The sequence below is a fragment of the Lissotriton helveticus genome, chromosome 5_1, assembly GCF_964261635.1.
Source record: "Lissotriton helveticus chromosome 5_1, aLisHel1.1, whole genome shotgun sequence".
Classification (NCBI taxonomy): Eukaryota; Metazoa; Chordata; class Amphibia; order Caudata; family Salamandridae; genus Lissotriton; species Lissotriton helveticus.
In genome coordinates, this window is record NC_136065.1 from 1804472827 (window position 1) to 1804495372 (window position 22546).

The 22546-nt window shown below is 51.8% G+C and overlaps 1 protein-coding gene across 1 annotated transcript in view; it reads right to left on the reverse strand.

Moving 5' to 3' along the window:
* The window catches only part of NMT1 (N-myristoyltransferase 1), a 254696-nt gene that overhangs the window by 76882 nt on the left and 155268 nt on the right, over positions 1-22546 (reverse strand). The window contains exon 7 of the mRNA XM_078645135.1: positions 5094-5264. Within this exon, the coding sequence (XP_078501261.1) occupies positions 5094-5264 (171 nt within the window). The remainder of the gene's footprint in view (positions 1-5093; positions 5265-22546) is intronic.

The following is a 22546-nucleotide window of genomic DNA, read 5'->3' on the forward strand; positions in this document are numbered from 1 at the left end:
TTAATGAAAAATGCATACAGAGGGCACCACCAGACCAGTTTCTGGACCCCTGTGTAGAAAGCCCTCCACTCTCTGGGTATGGAAATAAAGCACATCCTGGCCTGAGGTGTCATGCCTTCTCCCCCAGGATGGGCAGGGTCCTCCAAGCGAGAGCTTCAAAGGCTTGCCGCCTTGGTTCGTTGCCCCCAGCCTTTTGACGCTGTCAGCAACTGGCTCCCACTGGTTCTGACCCCCAGTTTAGGAGCGAGAACCAGTGGGAAAACCTAGCTAGGAAGGGAGGTGTGAACACCTTTACCAATCCCATCGCTCAAGTGGGGGAGGCGAGGTGAAACCCACCTCTCAGTCCGCGCCATCTTGTAGATCCTAGTCCCCACCATCTTGTAGATGGGGGCAGACCCCTCCAATCAGGAAGAGGCTTATACCCCCTTCCCACTGGTGGGTGGCATACTAGAGGGTTTAGAAACCCCAGGGATGGGACCCATTGGTCCCAAGCTAGACACCCCAGGGAAGGGACCCATTGGTCCCAACCTGAACACCCTCAATAACACCCCTAAATGTAGTATTTAGGGGCACCACTGAACATTGCCTCTTCAGATTAGATGCGACAAGAAGCTGCAGGACCAAAGAGCCATGCTGCAGAAGAGGAAGACGACAACTGCTTTGGCCCCAGCCTTATCGGCCTGTCTCCTGCTCTGAAACACCTGCAAGCTGAACTCAGCATGTCCTACACCCAGCAGCCTCCAAGAATCCCGGGGACCTGCCCTGCCTTTCTAAAGAACTCTAATCTCCTGCGGACACCAGATTTGCCAAACATCAACCCAAGCCAGGACTCTAGATCCGGCAGGATCTGAGAGTCCTCACCACTCTGCACCAGACGCCCACAGCCCGAGTTAGAGTGGCCCAACACCCCAGCGAGGTTCACCCGTCGATCCCGACCTGTGATCCAGCGTTGGACAACATCCACAACCTTCTCCTCCAGACCTTTATTGCGACCAACATCCTCCATTGAAAAGCACTGGACTCCTCACACCTTTCGAGCACCCTGCACCCGGCCGCCCCTGGTGGTGTGGACTTGGTGCCAACCTGTGACCCCCTTTGCCCTAACCTTAACCCTAGGAGCTTGGCTCCTGATACAGTGTGGCCTACCTGTGCGCAGTCCCCAACCAAGGTGCCCCCTAGAACCATTGGCACCCTGACGCCCTAGTGCTGCTGGTGGTGCCCCTAAAGTGCCAACCTAAACCTTGGGAACCTTGGATCTACCCCCCAAAATTACAATCCTAAAACAGTTTACTCACCTGTAACCTTACTCGGAGGGTCTTGGATGTGAATGCCGAACACACGTTGCAGTCCACACTGTTGTGGTCGAGCGGCAGGCAGAGGTTGCAGACTGGATGCTGGTCCTTCTGTGCTTATTTGTGGTGGTAATTGGTGCAAAACGTGAAAGGTGTTTTGTCCATCCCTGCGCGTTGAACGTTGAGATTTCAGTCGGGAACGTTCTCCCTAGTCGGCCCGGTTACTCGACCTGTAGTCTAGTGTAGCTGAAACTTTGATTTTTGCCGATTTTCTTCTCTTTGATTCCTCTTCCTAAAACTCTGAAACTCTTCGGGATCGATCCAGACCCGACGGCGGAAAAAAGAATCTGAAGATGGCGACCAAAGGTGGGAGCTTCCGGAGGAAGCACGTCGACGTCAAGAAGGACACCAAATGGTGGTAAGTCGACACCCACCTGGGCCACACAAAAAAAAAAAAAAAAAAAAAAAAGAGAGAAAAGACTTCAATTCCGGACCCAACCACTAGATGACGTAATAATGCACAGCATTGTAAATCCAGAAAGATTCACTCTGCAAAACTTAGGCCCCCACCAAAGTTAACCTTTATATCGATGTCCTGTGTTGCTTTAACTGTGTTAGGAGTGTGTTTTATGCCAAACAAAAAAAGTAATCATGAAGTAATCTAAAAGTAATCACAAGCATTTTTTAACCGTTTACAAATACTTTTCCCAACTGTAAAAGTAATCTGAATGTTCCTACAACTCCAGTATTCACTGTTTTGCTGAAAGTAACATTGTATGAAGAGTTTAACTTAACTGCTACTAAGTAAATCTTGGTTCTAGACCTAGAACAAAATAACTTTTTATACAAACAATTGGTCTGGATTCAGTCCTTGAGTGTGACATTTCTTGTCTGAGTATGTACAACACATGCTTAACCCTACCCTCCCATAAGCCGGAATCTTCAACCAGACTACCACCAAAGAGAGTAAAGTATTATCTACTTTAGCCTCTGCTATACCTCTGGGGATCCACTGGACTCTATATACTATGCACAAGTAAGTTAGTGTGTGCAGGCAGCAGGCTTCCCACAGCAGTTGTCCCTCATCCACTCAGCGACACTCATTATGCATCTGTGGAAGTTGATTCTTGTGGTTGCGGGGTCTTCTGAGAGCAAGAGGATGAGCTGGGTCTCGTCTGCATTGGAGATTATGTCTAGTTTGTGGGCTCAGACTATGCTGGCCGGTGGGAGGGACGATTGGGGTCGTGTAGATGTTGAATTAACATTGGAGGGCTGAGGGAAGATCTTTGAGAGACACCACAGATGTCCTTTGGTTTGGAGAAGAACGGATGTAGGCAGACTCTGCGCTCTTCCGGTAAGGAATGAGGCAATCCACTTGAGGGCACCTCCTTGACTTCTGATGTGATGCAACCTCTTGATTAGGGTGTGGTGGGATACAATGTGTAAAGCTGCTGGGAGGTCGAGGAGGAACGGTGCCACAATTTCTCCCTGATATAGGAGGGTTCTGATGTCATTGGCTGCGATAAGGGCGGTTCCGGAGATATGCTTGGTGCAGAATCCAGATTGGGAGGAGTCTAGCAGAGGTGGTTATTGTTCAGGTGCTCGGAAGAGAGAGATATGTCGGGCGGTAGTTTTTGAGTTCACTGGGGTCAGAAGATTTATTGAGTAGTCTTAACATCTGCATGTTTCCAGTCTTCAAGGAAAGGTGGCTGTGGTGGGAGAGGAGGTGAAGAGGGAGGTGAGTTCGCTGCTGATCCTGGTGTTTCCAAGGCTGAAAATGTGGAGCTGGCAAGGATATGTTGGGGCTCCCGAGTGGACACATTTCATGATGAAGGTGGTGTCCTGGAGGGTGAGCTGGTCCTAGGTGATGAGTCGGTGGTCCGGGTTAGCTTCAGTGAGTTTGGTGACATGGCTGTACTGGACTGTTGCTGAATGTGAATATTAAATAGATTTTAAAGTGTTTTATAAAGTGCTGGGCGTTGCCTTCTGGCGACTTCAGAGCAATTAGTAAAGGTTAATACATTTTTGGGTGGGGGGTAGGGGGGTGGGGGTGTAGGGGGTGGGGGATCATAAATGTTTTATATTAACCTAGAATAACACTCCTTTTGTGGCTTTATGGACTGTATTAAGAGACAAGCAAGCTTACAATTGTCTTCATGTACTGTCAAACATAAGAATAAAATGCAGATTCGTCAATGACCACAAAGGGGGCATGGCTGCTCAGGTAAATATATGTCTGCACTCAAGATATTTTCCATGTATTTCAGTAAATATATCCAAAAATAGGCAATAGGTAGAGGACAAAAATGCTGGAAATTAAACATCCCAGCTATATATGGAATGGTAGGTACGATTTTCACAGTGTGTGTTTACTAGCCCATCAAGTTGGCACAACACTTGACATCTTAGCAAACCAAAAGAAGCCAGAATGATGAACAGGGGGTTGAACGTCTAAGGGGAATCCAGGCATGTGCGATTCTGGCATTTCAAAGAAGTGGGCAAGGATGAAGAAGCAAATCATCATTTAACTCCTCAGTGACTGGGTCAAGTTGTGAATGTTTCAAGAGCTAAATTGGCCTTACAGCGTCACTGAGCCTTATGCCACTCCTCAGTTTTATTTTGTATTCAGGAGCTCTGAATTTCAGTTCATGAAATAGGAATGCACTTGTGTGACCCAAAGTCATATCACCTTAAAGGTCGATTATTGCATACCTCTATGTTATCAATTAGGCAAGTACGAGATCATTGAGTTCGACAATTTCTTTTTTAACACATTGCAGTGCAAGCTGCTGGACAACATGGTTTAAAGGGAGAAGAAAAAAAAAAAATAAGACAGCCCTGCAGTTAAAGCTGGCTGCTTCCTAAGGCCTTTTTAAAAATAAAAAATCAAACCATATTGCACACCAGCTTCTGTTGCTGTGAAACATGTAAAAAGGAGAAATAATTTGACAAACCCAATAGCTCTCACATAGGTGAAATCTAATGGCCTTGCCAATGCTTGTCGTTTTCCTCTGAGTGCGCTACTGACAAACTGTGTGCAAAAGAAAATCAAAAATGTTCCTGTAAAAAGTTTGGGGGGTGTCAGTTGGGATGTTGGCATGCAACACAAGGGAGAGAGCCGATCGGAGGACAACGGGCAGTTTGTTTACAAAGACATGCGATGTGCAGGCAAAACCTAAAACTAATTGCTCCAGCACTTCAAAAGAGGTACATGTTCCAGAGAGTACACTAACACATGAAGGGAGACAGGAAGCAAACAGGAAATTTTATGCAGTAGCCAATAGAAAGCAGGGCAATGAGGGACATGAAAGCCAACAAATGGTAAGTAATGGGTAGGTGTAAACCCGTTTTAAGATATATATTTTTTTTCCAAGAGATTTTGCAAGCAATGTGCAGGCGAAACTTAAAGCATGGGAAGAAGCAAAAACACATCCTTCATGAAACCGATAAACTCAGGACTGAGCCACAAAGTAAAGCCTAAGGGGAATCTGCAGAGAGTATACAAATAAATATGAAGCGAGACAAAAAACAGAGGAGAAATACTAAAGGCGAGACAGATATGTTGTCATTGCAAACATTTCCCATCTCTAGGTACGGGGTAGTGGTGAACAGCAGTGTGGCTACGGATATATTTGCAATCTCCGGCTACTCCCTGCACACATCTGCCAGAGCCCATATGAATGCTGAAGCAGTGAGAAGAGACTCGGATGTACGAAGTTATTTCACTAAGTGGCCCACCAGCATGTGAAGCATTACCCACACTAGACAGATTTCTGGTGCTGTTAGCTAATCTCTCCTCACCTGCAAGTACCCACAGGCTTCGGCAGCACCACCCCAGCCGTATACACAGCCTGGAATATGCCCTCCATGTGGACTCGTCTTGTGATCTCTCGGATTAGCACTGGTGCCACACGCTTGGATCGTAGTTTCTTGTGAACACAGAGGAAATTAATCTCCACCATCTTCTTTTCCCTGAAACAGGAAAGTAATACAACTTCAAGACAATGTAAATTAGACACAAAAAAAAACCATTAAGAGGTCACACATAGCTCTGCAAATGACAACTTCAAGAGGACTGACAAAATTCTCCTATCGAGGGGGAAGGGAGGGACAACCTAATCAACCACAAATTGAATTTAAGACTATCGCCCCATCCATAAACAAAGTCTTTAAGGAAAAGACGGCCCTGTGTGGTCTACTTTTTATAAAGCGCACACCCAAATGAGACATCTTGGAGCTACTTTATACCAGTTGCACAAGTTACTACATGTGTAACGATATATCTGTAAGAGACATTAGTTAGTGATAGATTCCTTACCTTAGAATATCCCCAGGCGTCAGACTGGATCTGGAAATTTTTGCGTAGCAGTACCCTTGCACGTCGGTAGGCGTCGTCTGCGGCTCCGCGTCCGTCGTCTGCGTCGTGATGACGTCGGAGTACTTAGACGCCGCCTCCGCGTGCTGACGTCAGTTCTTAGACACAGCTTTTCCGCTTGAGCCATGTTAAAAATCAACACTGGTGCCATAGAAACTAGGGCCCTGAAAGGGGATGACCTTAACCCTAGATATCGGTTCGCAGAACGGGGAGGATGGTTGGGTCGGTAAGGAATCTATCACTAACTAATGTCCCTTACAGATATATCGTTACACAAGTGGTAACTTGTGCATCTGAAAGAGACACGTTAGTGATAGATTCCTTACCTTAGAATAGATACCCCAGCAATACCAGCCCCGGAGGTGGGTCTGCGAACCAATAATCACACCAGAAAGTCCTGGAGGACGGAACGGCCAAAGAAGCCATCCCTCCGGAATTGACTGTCCAGGCAATAGTGTCTTGCAAACGTGTGCAGCGAGGCCCAAGTAGCTGCCTGGCAAATGTCCTGCAAGGGCACTCCCCGGCCCAGGGCAGTTGTAGTTGCCGTGTCCCGAGTGGAATGAGCCCACAATCCAACAGGGGGCTCCTTTTTAGCCAAGGAATAACATGCCTGGATACACAAGATGATCCACCGAGAGATGGTCCGCTTGTGCACCGCCTTTCCCTTCTTAGCGCCCACGTAACCAACAAAGAGTTGGTCATCCACCCGGAACTGGCGTGTGCGATCCAGATAGAAGGAGAGCGCACGTTTTGGGTCCAGACGGTGGAGCCTCTCTTCCTCTTTCGAGGGATGCGGAGGCAGAAAGAAGGTGGGCAAAGTGATGGACTGCCCGATGTGGAAGGCCGTGACAGCCTTGGGCAGGAAAGATGGCCTAGTCCGCAACACAACCTTGTCCGGATGGACAGAAAGGAAAGGGGGTTTAGATGAAAGAGCCTGGAGCTCGCTCACTCTCCTGGCAGAGGTGATGGCAACCAGGAAAGCAGTCTTCAGAGTAAGAAGGCGGAGAGGGCAGTTGTGAAGTGGCTCAAAGGAAGCGCACATCAGAAATTTAAGAACAAGGTTCAAGTCCCACTGAGGCATCACAAACGGAACAGGAGGGAACGTGTGTGTGATGCCCTTCAGAAAACGATTTACAATAGGGGACTTGAACAAAGAAGGTTGATCAGGCAGCCTCAGAAAGGCTGAAAGGGCAGAAAGGTAGCCCTTGACAGTGCCCAGAGCAGAGCCCTGCTGGGCGAGAGAAAGAAGGAAGAGAAGAACCTCAGAAAGAGGGGCAGAAAGTGGATCCACAGCCGTTGCTGTGCACCATGCCACAAATCTATTCCACCTGCAGGCGTATACCGATTTTGTGGAGGGACGCCTGGCTGCTAGAATGACATAACAGACTTCAGGAGGCAAGTCAAATGGCCTCAACTGTCGCCGCTCAATCTCCAAGCATGGAGGTGGAGACTGGACAGGTTCGGGTGGAGGACCGTCCCCTTCTGCTGCAACAGAAGGTCCTCCTGAAGAGGCAGACGAACCGGGGGATCGACTGACATACTGAGTAGCTCTGGATACCAGTACCTTCGTGCCCAGTCCGGAGCCACAAGGATGACTTGGGCCCGGTCGCGCTTGATCTTCTTCAGCACTCTGGGCAGAAGTGGTATAGGCGGAAAGGCGTACAACAGACCGCAACTCCACTCGCGACGAAAAGCGTCTCCGAGCGAGTGCCGCCTTGGAAATTCCAACGCACAGAACTGATGACATTGCGCGTTCTCTTCTGTGGTGAATAGATCTAACCAAGGCTCTCCCCACTGCTGAAAGAGGCCTTGCGCCACATCAGAGTTCAGACGCCATTCGTGATCTATCATGCACCGACGGCTGAGTTTGTCCGCCCTGGCGTTCAGAGAACCTGCCAGGTGTTGAACCACCAGGGTCATGCCCTGATGTTTCAGCCACTGCCTGAGGCGCAGAGCCTCCTGGCAAAGGGTCCGCGACCCCACCCCGCCCTGTTTGTTGCAGTACCACATGGCGGTGGTGTTGTCCGTGAATACCTGCACTACACTCCCCCGGACAGAGGGGAGGAATGGCTTCAGTGCTAGACTAATCGCCCGCAGCTCCAAAAGGTTGATATGGAGCCGGGACTCCGCCGAAGACCAGAGGCCTCTGATCTCCACCTCTCCCATGTGGCCTCCCAAGCCCTGGAGGGACGCGTCCGTCACAACTACGTGCTCCTGTTGGGGAAGGGAGAGGGATCTGCCGCTGACCCAATCGCGGTCCGTGAGCCACCACTGCAGCTGTCTCGCAGTGCCCTCAGAGTGCCCTCCTCCTGATGCTGGGTCCACAGAAACTTCAGGTCCCACTGCAGAGCCCGCATCAGCCACCGGGCGTGATGCACCAGAACGATGCAGGAGGCCATCAGCCCCAGAAGCCGCAGTGTCATCCTGACCGAGATCCAGGATAAAGGCTGAAAGAGTGGGATCAGAGCCTGAATATCCCGAACCCGCTGTTCGGGCGGATAAACCCGAAACTGCGCCGAGTCGAGAACTGCTCCGATGAAGAGGAGCTTCTGAAAGGGACACAGGTGTGACTTCGGCACATTGATGGAGAACCCAAGTTGGTGCAGGAGTTCCGCCGTCGTCTGGAGGTGGCTGACGACTGTCTGGGGCGAGCCCGCCTTCAACAACCAGTCGTCGAGGTAGGGGAAGACAAACCCCTAACTTGCGCAGATGAGCTGCGACCACCACCATCACCTCTGTGAACACCTGTGGGGCGCTGGTAAGGCCGAAGGGGAGCACGGTAAACTGAAAGTGCTCGTGGCCAACCGTGAACCGCAGGTAGCGCCGGTGGGCCGGCAGGACGGGGATGTGGAAATAAGCGTCCTGCAAGTCCAAAGCTACCATCCAGTCTCCTGGGTCCAGGGCAGCTAAGACCTGAGCCAGTGTCAGCATTTTGAACTTCTCCTTCCGGAGGAAGCCGTTGACGTTCCGTAGGTCCAAGATAGGGCATTGGCCCCCTTTGCCCTTCATGGGTACCAGAAAGTAGTGGGAGTAGCAACCACACCCTACTTCTGGCCCAGGAAAGCGCTTGATGGCCCCCTTGGCCAAGAGGGCCGTAACTTCCTCCTGCAGATGTCGCAAATGATCCCCCGATACACGGTGGTTCTGCGGTGGCATGGCTGGAGGAGTCACCTCGAAGGGGAGGGAGTAGCCCCTTCGGACGATTTGCAGCACCCACCTGTCCGATGTGACTGTGCGCCAGTGGAGGTGATGGCAAACCCTGCCCCCCACTGGCGACACATGGGCCTGAAAGCATGGACTAGGAGGGTTTCGAGGTGGATGCTGCAGGGGAAGGTGTGGACTGTCCTTGCCGTTGTCCCCGACCGCTGCCACGGCAGTTTCCCCGGCCGCCACCGCGTTGGGTATTACTCTGCGGTGCATGGCTGGCAGCACGTGTGGGTACACCCCTTCCTTGGCCACGAAAGTAGCGAAAGGCACCCGTTTGCTGGCGCGGGGCCGAAAGGCCCAAGGACTTGGCCGTAGCCCTGGAGTCCTTAAAGCGCTCAAGCGCATGGTCTGCCTTGTCACCAAAAAGGCGACGGCCATCAAACGGCATGTCCATGAGTGTGTTCTGGACATCAGCCGGGAAGTTGGCGGACCTCAACCAGACGTGGCGACGAATTGCCACCGTCGTTGCCATCGCTCTGCCCAGTGAGTCGGTGGTATCCAGTCCACAGCGAATAGAATAACGTGCCGCATCTCGGCCTTTCACAATGGCTTGGCCGAGTTTAGCCCGTACCGCCAACGGGCATTCTGGCAGCACTTCCGCGACCGTGTCCCACAGGGAGTGGGTGTAGCGGCCCAAGAGGCAGGCGGTGTTGGAAGACCGCAGTCCCAGACTTAGGGAGGAGAATACCTTCTTGCCGTATTGCTCATACCTCTTGGATTCCCTGTCAGGCGGAGCAGACGGGAACGCGGTCTGGGAATAGAAGGCCTGAATCACCAGGCTCTCAGGAGTGGGGTGGGTGGACAGGAAACAAGGGTCGCCCGGGGCCGGGCGGTGGCGTCTGGCCACATTCCTATCTACAGGCGAACCTGTAGCGGGCCTGGACCAAGTGCCCAAAAGAACGTCAGACAAGGCCTCATTAAACGGCAGCAGAGGCTCAGCCGAGCTCGACTGCGGTTTAAGGACCTCAGTGAGGAGGTTAGTCCTCACGGCCGCGACGGGGAGTTCAAGGCCCAAGGCCTAGGCCGCCCGCGTCAGCACCACACTAAGTAGCCCCCTCCTCCGTAGCCACGGTAGGAGGTGAGACAAAACCAGTGTCTGGCGAAGTGTCCAGACCGCTGGCATCCCCAAGTCCACCTGTCCAGTCCTCCTGGGACTGACACTCCCGTGTCAGAGGGTCCTCAGACCCATCCGAATCCTCATCACCCATCTCCTGGAACTCAGGGGTGTCAAATGATGGGGCCGGCTCATGAAAGATGTACTCTCCGAACGGCGCCTGAAGCGGCGCCGTTCCGGCACCGGATCGAGGGAGGCATCGGGGACGGCGCCGCCCGAAGACGGCGCCGGGGGTGACACCTGAGGGACCGGCGCTGGGGAGGTAGTTAGGTCCACCGGCGGCGGGCCCGAAGGCGAAGGTGGCGCCGAGGCCGAAGCACCCGACGGAGTCGGGCCGAAGCCCCTGACCCGCTAGGGTCCCCAGACGGGTCCGCTGGGCCCGAAGGCGCCCTGGAGCCCGTCGGAGAAGAGAGGGACCTCATGGCCATGAGGTCCCTCTCTTCTATCTCCGCCGGCGTCACGCGAGACCCAGGGACCGGAGGGTATGGGGCCGGACGCGACGAGTACGACTCCGACGGAGCCACGTGGGCGGTGCCACCTGAACCCCCGGCCGCGTCGAGCGAGCGTCGGGGGGAGTCGGAAGAGCGAGGACGTCTCTTCGACTTCTTGTGCTTACCTGACGACTTCGACCCTGAGGAGTGATGTCGACTCCCAGAGCTATGATAGCTCCGCTCCCGCGACCGGTCCCACGACCTCCGTCCGGGCCGGGACCTCTCTTGGCACAGGGCCGACTGCCGGAGTTCGAGTCGCTTGCGGGACCGCTCCCGCCTAGCTTTCCAAGTCAGGGCCCGGCAGTCGGAACAGGTCTTGTCGTCGTGGTTGACGCAGAGACACCGACGGTGAGGGTCGGTGACCGACATCAGTCGGTCGCAATCCTCACAGGGCTTAAAACCTGGCATCCCTACCGGTACCGTTCGTAGTCGAAGACTCGAAAAAGAGTGCTCAAAAGAGATCAAAAAAGTTTAGTCAAAAAAGACTAAGGTATCACTTTTTCCCGGATCTGCGCTGCTGGCGCGGAAAAAAGAAGAACGGACGTCAGCACGCGGAGGCGGTGTCTAAATACTCCGACGACGACGTCATCACGGCGCCCGTGACACAGACGACTGACGCGGAGCCACAGACGACGCCTACCGACGCGCAAGGGTACAGCTACGCAAAAATTTCCGGATCCAGTCTTGACGCCTGGGGATATTCTAAGGTAAGGAATCTATCACTAATGTGTCTTTCAGATGCATGTCAGAATATCGTGAGCAAAATACAGTAAAATATCATAGCCCAGCTTGCTAGTACCATAAGATCATGAAGCTATACTATTCTTACTTTCACATCCACGTACTGGAAGACGCCAGTAGGTAGTTATAGTTAGGACCCCGTTTCCATAGGAAGAGCGTTTTTTCATTTGCCAATAACTTCAGCTTTGCTTGACGAATCCTAGCAAAAATGTAAAAACAAGTATGGCGCTCACTTCAGCTGCTGTCTTGAAACTTCCGCGAGGATCCGTCAAGCGGGGGCCGGCATAAAAAAATCAAGCATTTTCAATGCAATCGGTCTCGCTTTTGGGACCTTATATGCATTTAGCTATGCAGCACATAAGCCTGGGTTCTGAAACATCTACTGTTTAAGATGGATGGAAAGTAAGCAACAAACTGCGTGACATGCCAGGTATGGGATCACATGGAGAGAAATCTTGCCTTTTAGAGGGAAATAGTATAGTTCAAAGCTCTGTTTGGAAAATGCTTGAAAGGATTGCTTTTGGAAAGGAAGATGCCCCTTCCTGCAGTAAACAATCCTGCCTCTATCCCAGGCACCCTTGTACTATAGCGCAAGGGTGTCTGGGTGGGGGCTCGGCTGCACACAGTGCGTTAGTGCAAGGAGAGAACAGAAGGCTGTGCACAGTCCTACTTGAACATTTTACCAACAGTTAAAATTTTCATGATCATAACTGACCAATCCACAACATACTGAAAGTATTTGGAGGGTATAGAAGTACATTGAAATCTAATCACATGAACGTGCATTCCAAGCATTCCACACAGAAAGAAGTAATATCAGGACCCTTAATATAGATGTTGCACCAGTTTTTTATCTATCAAATATATTTCCTTTCAAAATTCACTCTGTCCTGTATGCACTCATTGGGAAAACTTTGAATATTGGCATACTTGCCATACCACCTATAGAGAACTAATTCAGTTCACCTATGCTGGACTTTCAGCAAAAGTTGGGCAACATATTGCAATATGCTTGTGAATGCGCATAGTGTTTTATTACATTAATGTACACCGCATTTTAAATACATTTCCCAACCGCATTTTAAATACATTTCCCAACCACCAATCTGACAATTTAGCGGCCTACGTTCAAAACAACGTGTGCATAGATAGTGGACACATACATTTTGCTGTAAGCACATAGACCTTAATTGTGCGTATTTTAAGTAACTTGGCAAATCGCTCACACAACGCAGGGCTTCAAAAAGCTCCCTCAATAGGTCCTTACATTTCTATGCGGAAAGATGGGTACAACTGTAGTATCACCACAATTCCTACTTCACACTCTTCTTCCGTGAAATAGCAAAGGCAATTGCCTGGAAGTCATGTGAGCAACGAGTAACAATTCATCTATTCTGCCAGTGCATATAACCTTAAGGATCAGTGTAGATAATTTGCCTGCTGATAAGGGAAGAACTGTTTCCCCACTGTTCCTCTTTCCACAGTTAAACTTTATTGAAGCAACAAGTGTCTACAAAGATTACATTCTAGAATAATTACTTTAAAAAAGTAATATAGGGGGCGTGGCCAAGATGGCGGCGTGAACGGACGTCTCGCTCCGGAGCTCCCGCCGACAGCGAACTATAGCACGGGCTAACTGGCCATAATCGCAGCAGTCGGCCCCCTCTGCCGGTGAGCCAATATCCCGAGAGTCGGGGGAGTAGAACTGATCTGGCGGGCTTCGGCTCGGTGACTCCTGGTGCCCGGTGGCGGCTGAAGGGCCGGAGCTGAGACGGAGGCTGGTGGGGAAGTGCTGCTGAGCGGGCGGCGCGCTGGAGACCCGGGTGAGCCGACCTGTGCCCGACTGAGTGACGACCAGGGAGCAGCAGGAGCCGCGGAGAGCTGCTGGAGCACATTAGCGGGGGCGGAGTGCGGTGGCCCCCTGCTATCCCCGTTGAGAGAGGGAGAGGCCCCTGCGCTGGCAGCGAATCGGACCCGCCCGCCATTTTGTGAGGGTGGGGCGGCTACGGTGAGGGGCCTGATGGACGGCGGGTCCCTTTGAATACCTCCTTTGCGACAGGTGGCTGGTGTCGCTGGACAGTGCAGTGTGGGGGCCTGCCTAGTGAACGCTGATCCGCCTGAGGGATCCGATGGCGCTGGACGGCGTGCTGGAGCTGTCCCTGTGGCGCAGGAGGTGAGCCGCCATCTTGCGACCGGACCTCTGCGCCGGGGTGGTGTGGGTCCTGCTGTGAGGTGGCCTGCCTGATTGGAGCGGAATGCGGGGTCTGCATGCTGGGATGAGGATCTGGTGATAGCGACTGGCACTGAGCGCGCTCTCCAGTTGGAGCCTGGACTACTGTTTCCGCGGGGATTGGCTCTGGAGCTGTGCTTGGGGAGACCTCTTGGCCCTGTCGGAATTTGTGTTGGTGGCATAGAGGTGGGAGGAAGCGACCTTGCACGGACGCAGAGCGACATGGCAGGAATTACGAAGCGGAGGCGGCGATAGGTGGCGGAGGCCCGGATTCACTTGGCGGGGCCGGGAGGGATCCTCGAGTCGGAGTGAGCGGCCGGGAGGCACGGAAGTGATCGGTGGGAAGCGCGGAGGGGTGAGCTCTTCCTCTGAAGGTTGTACGACAGGGACCTGGGCCTTGGGACATTGACCGGACTAGTGGATGGCGATGTGGCAGTCCTTTGAAGCGTGCTAGCTGCGGTTCATCAGCGTGCAGTCAGGAGTTTAAGCCTTAATCGCCCACCTTTGAACTGCGAGTCACGGAGAGGAACTCCTGGGAGGTGCGGCTACTTGCTGTCTAAAGGCGACAAACAGGGCTGGTGAGAGGCTCTGGGTTACGGCACGCCTGGTAACCATTCTCCGTAGAACTCGAGGGCAGCTATGTCCACGGCGAGGGTCTGAAAGGAGAAGACTGTTAAGGACCTATTTGCTAAGGCCCAGGCGAATCAGCAACCCAAGGATATGGCGGTGAGTGCGGCTCCTGTGGCCGCAGAGCAGGCAGTGGAGCGGAGCCCATCACCAAAGCTTTTCTAGAATCGTTTTTTACCACCTTGCGGGAGGACATTCACATCTTGCAGAATGAGTTCGCCGAGGAGATCAAAGAAGTGCGTAGAGATGTGGACGGTATAGGGGAACGTGTGGCCGATTTGGAGACCAAGAGTGACAGTCGCGACACCGAAATAGAGGTGTTGCGTCAAGAGATGCGGATTCATGACCAACAGGTTGACCTACAGACACATATGGAAGACCTAGAAAACCGTTCTCGTCGCCATAACGTCCGCATCCAGGGCGTTGCGCTTTCTGATCACACCAAAGACTTGTTCGGTTTTACTAGGGAGCTACTCAACCACATCTTGGGGCGTCCTGTGGAGTCGAAGCTCCGGATAGATAGAGTTCATAGAGTGGGCCCTCCACGGTCATCATCCGCCCCCCCTCCAGATATTTTGGCTTGCGTGCAGGACTTCCGCAGCAAAGAAGAAATCCTGCAGAAGGCGCGACAGCAACACCGTCTGTCCTTCAGGGGCCAGTCCCCAGTACTGTATCAAGATATGTCTGCACTTACATTCCAGAAACGCAGGATCTTCAGGCCGGTCACGACATACCTCCAGCAGCATAACATCTCCTATAGGTGGGGCCACCCTTTCCGTTGGATCTTTAAAAAAGAAAATAAATTACACCAGCTCCGGTCATTAAAGGAAGCATGTAGCTTATTGGGTTTGGACACACCGGCCGAGGTCGACGAGGATGAAGGGCACACTGTGGAACCGGAGGACGGCAGACTGCTATGGCGTCAACAGGGCAGACGGCGTTGTGTCCGTAAGCCCCCTGTAGCTGTGATTAGAGATGGCCAGCGTTCTGCAGTGGAGGCTGTTTCTTCTGGTTCAGATGTGTCTCATCCTAGCTGAACTCCACGCTGACGTAGCGCATGGTTGTGCTTTTGTGTCTGGTCTTGCCCACGCTGTCGGCGTTAGGGAGGACCTCTATGCACTGACTAGTATACCCCGATGCTGTATTCTACCAATCTCCTACAGATGATGGACAATGTGTGCGGTTTGAAATGCTTGGGGGGGTTGTTTTTCCTCCCGTTGGGGTTCTGTTGGGGGGGGGGGGGGGGGGGTCTTGGGGAAGGGTGGGGGGGGTTCCAGGTCCATGGGTACCCTTGGGTGAGTTATGGCGCAAGGTTCCTGTTAGCTAATGGGAGGCCAAGTTGGCTGTATCTCTTGCAGAGTTGTCAGTTCTCCTTGATTGGGCATGCAACAGGTGCGGCGAATTTCTTGGCTACTGAGCGCGTAGAGTCTGATGTGAGTTATGCCTGCTACTGAACTGCAAATTCTCACACTGAATGTCCGAGGACTTAACAATCCAGTAAAGCGGAAGGCAGTCCTTTTTTTTCTGGAGCACTCAAGGGCTGATATTTGCCTTCTCCAAGAGACGCATTTATTACAAAAGGATTGTTAAAGGCTGAAGTCACGTTGCTTCCCATTCCAATTTTTTCTTCGGCTTCCACTAAAACAGCGGGTGTTGCGATACTGGTGGCCCAACGCTTCGGGAGAAGGTCCTGCAGAACGGAGCGGAGATAAGAGGGCGGTTGCTGTCCTATGGATTTTCCTTGGGGGGAGGGGTCAGTATTCACGGTCTGCTCTGCTTATGCTCCCAATGAGGGTCAGGAAAACGCTTAGTGAGGCGGCTGCTTCTCCCGACGGACATGTTTTGGTGGGTGGGGATCTTAACTTAGTATTTGATAATCTTCTTGACAGGTCAGGTCAGCGCTCCTCTCAGACAAGGACTCTCTCTAGCGGGGGGGTTGGCCAGGTTGAATGAGATGGGAATGGTGGACCTTTGGCACAGCTTTCACCCAGGCGTTAGGGAATATTCATACTACTCGAATGCACATAAAACCTATGCACCATTGGACTACTTTTTAGCTTCCACCTCCCTTCAGGCACTAACTACAGAGGTAGGAATAGGCGCCGCGGCACTTTCAGATCACGCACCGCTGACTGTGTTCTCCTTCCGGCCAGTGACGTGGGCCACGCATTGCTGGAAATTGCGCAACATGCTATTACACCGTAAAGAGACAGTGGAGAAAATCAAAGGGGTCATTGCGGATTACTTATTACATAATAGCACTGCCGACACTTCCTTGGCAACACTCTGGGCAGCACTGAAGGCGGTATTGCGCGGCGAGTTAATCGCGGTCTCGGCGGCGGAAAAAGTAGAGAGGTCGCGAAAGAGGGAAGAGCTCACACAGAAGACGAAGGAATTAGAACACATGCACCAAAGGACGGGCGCGCCCAGGGTTTGGAAGCAGCTGCGACTGGGAAGGCAGCAGTGCGCAGCGTTGGACCAGGATCGGGCGGAATACGCGGCCTTAAGAGTGAGACATATGTATTATACTAGGGAGGACAGGTGCGGGCGTCTACTGGGTTGTGCACTCCGAGAAACTCGGCAGCGGCAAATTGTGAAGGAGATTGGCACAAGGGGCGGGGGGCTGGCCACTGAGGACGCTGAGATAGCGGCAGCATTTAGCGATTTTTATACTTCCCTGTACACCGGGTCCTCGCTCGAACTTGCCGACGGTGAATCACTCCTGGCGTCTGTTCCCCTTCCAGTCTTGACGAAAGAGCAGGCAGATCTCTTAGACCGAAACATTGGGCCAGAAGAAGTCATTGCGGCTATTTCAAGGCTTAAAGCAGCGAAAGCACCGGGGCCTGACGGCTTCTTGGCTATTTTTTACAAAACGTTCTGCCCTCAAGCTGCCCCTTTGCTAACCGCCTTTTTTAATTCATTCTCAGATCCGGGTGCGATCCCGGGGGACCTCCTGGATGCCACCATTTCAGTTATTCCCAAGCCAGGGAAGGACCACTCGCAGTGTGAGGCGTACCGCTCCATATCCCATTTTAATGTCGGCCTTAAAATTTATACAAGCATTTTGGCGGCTCAGCTTGCACCGCTCATGCCGGGTCCGATTGACCCGGGGCAGGCTGGGTTCATCCCGGAGCGCCAAACCGCGGACAACACTAAAAGGGCACTGCACCTGATAGAGAAGGCAATGCGGACGACTGGTGAGTACATGATGCTCGCGATCGAAGCTGAAAAAGCGTTCGATCGGGTCCATTGGCCATACTTGAAGCAGGTTTTAGTGAAGGAAGGGATGGGAGATTAATTCCGCACCTGGGTCTTGAATTGTTATACATGGCCCACTGCGACGGTTCGAGTCAACGATTGCTCTTTGCCCCGCTTTCCCACTGAGCGGGGAACGAGACAGGGGTGCCCATTGTCGCCCCTGCTCTTTGCTCTCTACATGGAGCCGTTGGCGCAGGCGATGAGGCTTTACCCGAAGGTGCGAGGGATTAAGTTTGGTGCATTCGTGCATACAATCAGCCTATATGCAGACTATGTCCTTCTTTCCTTATCTTCTCCTAGAGAATCGTTGCCGGCTTGTGTCGATATCTCGGACGCGTTTGCGCGAGCGGCGGGCTTTAAAGTGAACATGAATAAATCGGTGGCTTTGGACCTCTCGTTGGAGGGGCACACCCGGGCCTACTTGCAGGAGCATTTTCCCTTTCGCTGGGCGTCGGAAGCCATCCCATATCTGGGAATTCAGTTAGCTGCCACACTGCAGGACACAGTTCGAATCAACTATGCTCGGATTCGTCGGACAGTTCGGTTAGAGCTGGGTAGATGGAGGTACCTTCCACTGTCTTGGTTAGGTAAAGTGGCTGCCATAAAAATGACAATTCTCCAGCAGATTCTTTATCTCTTTCACGCGATACAGTTACGCCCCCACCCCCGATAGCTGGATTCGCCAGACTCAATCCGAGCTTGCTCAGTTCATTTGGAACTGCAAACGGCCGAGAATGAAGCTTCGGCTGGCGACGTTGCCCGTTTCTCCACCCCCCCCCCCCCCCGAGAGGGGTGGACTGAGTTTCCCAGACTTGCTGCTATACTATAGCTCAGCTGCGGACTCTTGTGGAGTGGAGCAGGTGGGAATCCAAAAAACACTGGCTCTTTCAAGACAAGGCGGTTGCGGGCCGTTCGCTACAGGAGATTCCTTTACTCCGTAGGCAGCATCGACCCCCCAATCTTTACGCCTCGCACATTACGAGGGTCCCGTTGGAGGTGTGGGATCTCACCAATATTAAACATGAGTTGACGACCTTTCCGTCTCCTCTTACGCATTTGCTGGATAACCCTGATTTCGGGCCCGGACAAGATACTTCGGCCTTTTTGCTGTGGCGCCCGGCAGGATGTAGAGTTTTGTTCCATTTGTATACAGACGAGGGGGTAGTTCCATTTGAGATCTTTAGACGGGAGTATGGTCTGCCGGAATCGGAACAGCTCAGATACCTTCAGGCGCGACACTGGGTGCTCAATGGCAAGGTCAGGGAGGGGGCGGATCGACGCTTGCGACCATATGAATATTGGTTGATCACACGAACAGCGGATAAAAAGCTCATATCAGATTTATATTGCATGCTCTTAGATCGGTATGCACATGTCTACAACTCTGGGAAGGCGCGTTGGTAAAGGGGCCTGGGGCGTACGCTTAGCGGCAAAGATTGGGAGGGCATCTACTATCGAGCACTGCATTCCACTTATCATATGGGATTGACTGATACCCTCACTAAAATTTGTGTCATATTGGTACTACACTCCAGAGAAGCTACACGAGATTGACCGCACAAGGGAGGTGTCCTGTTGGCGTGGGTGTGGGGAGAGGGGTACCTTGGTCCATTTACTGTGGGACTGTCTTTTAGACCGTTAGTATCAGAGCTGACCCTCAGCCCGCGACGCCCTGGTGAGAGTATTCCTGTATCGGTTTCTTCCATTTTCAGGAGAACGCTACCGGCTAATTCTGGGCTGGAACTACTTTGTTTATCGTGCCCCACCTTCCCTGCTACCATGTGGCGACCGTGAATCCTTTTAAGTCTCTCATTACTTTTGTCTAGAACCGTAACGCCGGTCTGCTTTAGTCCCTCACCTATACTGAGTTACGCCCATCCGCAATCATTGTGTCAAGCAAGGCTGCACATATCCTATGCGGTCAACTTTTACACAGTCTTGAAATCAATCAAGAGATATACTTGAAGCCATAGTACATCTTTACTTACATCCAGAATAGGCTATTTTGTGCAATAGACGGCTACCTGATGAAGGCGTGTATGCCGAAACGCGTGTTGTAGACATCTGCCTCACTGCCTGAATCAACGCCTCGTCTATCATTTGGATTTGTATATATTTATGCTGACTGTCAAACTTTATCTCATGAAATGATCAATGCGAATTTTATATGCAACTTCATATCATGAAAAGAAATATGAACCATAAACTTTATACTTGAAAATAAATCAATAAATTGAATATGCTACTTACCAGTATGCATCTGTTCTTGGCATGTAGGGCTGCTAACATTCATATCTTAGCATTAGATCGCCGCCTAGTGTTGGGCTCGGATGATTGCACATTGTTGTCCTGGAAGAGTCTTCGAAGTATCCTGAGATAGGTGGCTCCTCCCCTGGACTACAGTGCGCATGGGCATCGGCTCCATCCCCAGATTGTTTTTCGCCATTGTGGCAGAAGATGGAGTGAAAAGTGTAAAGGATGTCCATGCTAATGAATAAATACAATAGTATATCTGCAGCTGCGACAGGCACCGGGGAGGAGGGCGGGCGATATGAATGTTAGCAGCCCTACATGCCAAGAACAGATGCATACTGGTAAGTAGCATATTCAGTTCGAGGCATGTGGGCTGCTAAATTCATATCTTAGCATAGAATACATAGCAGTCCCTCCATCAGCGGCGGTTGCCCGTGCCAGCTGCAGAAACCTGAAAAAGTGTTTTCAGAACAGCCTGTCCTACAGCAGCTTGCTGCTTGGAATGCACATCAACACAGTAGTGTTTCGTAAAGGTATGTGGTGTAACCCACGTGGCTGCTCTGCAAATATCCTCTAAAGGAATGTTCCCTAGGAAAGCCATGGATGCCCCCAGTTTGCGTGTGGAGTGCGCTCTGGGGGGTATTGTTAAAGTGCGCTTGGCTTTTTGATAACATATCTGGATGCACTTAACAATCCATCTGGCTATCCCTGCTTTGGAAATCGGGTTGCCTTTGTGTTGTGGTGCGAAGGCAACAAAGAGTTGTTTTGTTTTTCTAAAGGGTTGTGTTCTGTCTATGTAGTACATCAACGCCCTCCGTACATCTAAGGTATGGAGCATTCTTTCCGCCACCGTTTGCGGGTTTTGAAAGAATGCTGGTAAGTCAATAGTTTGGTTTAGATGAAACTGTGACACCACCTTCGGAAGGAATTTGGGGTTAGTGCGTAGCACTACCCTATTTGGATGAATTTGAATGAATGGCTCTTAGATTGTGAGCGCCTGCAGCTCACTGACACGCCTCAGAGACGTAATAGCTACAAGGAAAGCTACTTTCCACGTAAGGAACTGGAGTTCACACGAGTGCAGTGGCTCAAATGGTGGTCCCATCAGTCTGGTGAGAACGACATTGAGGTTCCACACCGGAGCTGGCGGTGTTCTTGGGGGAATGACTCGTTTCAGACCTTCAAGGAAGGCTTTAATGGCGGGCACTCTGAAGACAGAGAGGTGCTGCCTGTTCTGGAGATAAGCTGCTATGGCGGATAGATGTATCCGAATGGAAGTGTACGCTAGATTGCACTTGTAAAGATGCAACAGATAGCAGATGATGTTGGGGATAGATGCATCTAGCGGGTTGATGTCATTGGCTGTACAGTAAATGACAAAACGCTTCCACTTTGCAGCATAGCATGCTCTAGTAGTTGGTTTCCTCGCCTCCTTGATGATGTTCATGCATTCCGGAGGTAGGTTAAGGTATCCAAACTCTAGGACTTCAGGAGCCAGATCGCCAGGTTGAGCTGTTGCGGATCTGGATGCTGAATTTCTCCATGGTTCTGCGTCAAAAGACTGGGCGTGAGGCGCAGTCTTTGATGCGGCACCACTGAGAGTTCGAGGAACGTGGTGTACCAAGCCTGGCGCGCCCACGTTGGAGCAACTAGGATGAGAGTCATCTCGTGCTGCCTTAGCTTTCTTGCGACCAGCGGTATTAGAGGGGCTGGCGGAAAAGCGTACGCAAATTTGCCTGACCAGTTCATCCATATCGCATTCCCCTGCGACTGTGGGTGAGGGAACCTGGCGGCAAAGTGTTGGCATTTTGCGTTCTCTTTTGTGGCAAACAGGTCTATCTCCGGATGACCCCACTGCCGGAAGTACGGGTGGAGGACAGATGGGTGTAACTCCCACTCGTGCATTTGATGGCTGTACCTGCTGAGCAGATCCGCCATCTGATTGTCCTTTCCTGGGAGGTGTTCTGCCATGAGGAAAATGTTCCTCTGAATGGCCCACTTCCACATGCTCTGAGCCAGATGAGACAGCTGTGGCGAGTGGGTGCCTCCCTGCTTTTGAATGTAGTACATCGCGGTCATGTTGTCCGTCCGGACTAGCACGACTTTGTTGCACAGATGTACAATGAAGGACTTGAGCGCCATGAAGATTGCCATCAGTTCCAGATAGTTGATGTGCATCTTCTGTTGCTGCGTCGTCCATAGTCCCTGCACCGTGTAAGTGAGCACATGAGCTCCCCATCCCTGGAGAGATGCGTCCGTTGTCAGGACAATCTGCGGCACAGGCTCCCGGAACAGTCGGCCCTTGCAAAGGTTGTGTGGAGTCCACCAATGCAGAGAGTCGTATGCCCGACTGGTAACCAACACTAGGTCTGTCAATTGTCCACGAGCCTGTGTCCACTGATTCGCTAAGCACTCCTGGAGCGGGCGCATGTGTAGCCGTGCGTGAGGGACTATGAAGATGCAGGAGGCCATCATGCCTATCAACTGCATGAACACTCTCGCTGGAAGCGAGTGTTGTGGCCTGAACTTTTGGATCAGAGCCTGCATGCTGTCTATCCTGACTTGGTTTGGCTGAGCCATGGCCGTCAGGGTGTTGATCGTCGCACCTAGGAACTGCCGGACATGTGCCGGCTGAAGATGCGATTTTGGGTAGTTCAGGGAGAAACCCAGATCGTGAAGAAGGTGAATTGTAGTCGACATGTCTGCGGCGCACTGTTGCTCTGACTTGGCTTGCACGAGCCAGTCGTCTAGGTAGGGGTAGACATGGATGTTCTGCCTCCTGAGGTGCGCTGCTACTGTCGCCAGACACTTGGTGAACACCCTCGGGGCTGTGGTGACTCCGAAGGGTAGGACCTTGAACTGATAATGCCTGCCTTGGATAGTGAATCTGAGGTATTTCCTGTGGGACGGGTGTAGTGGAATGTGGAAATAAGCATCCTTGAGATCTAAGGTTGCTAA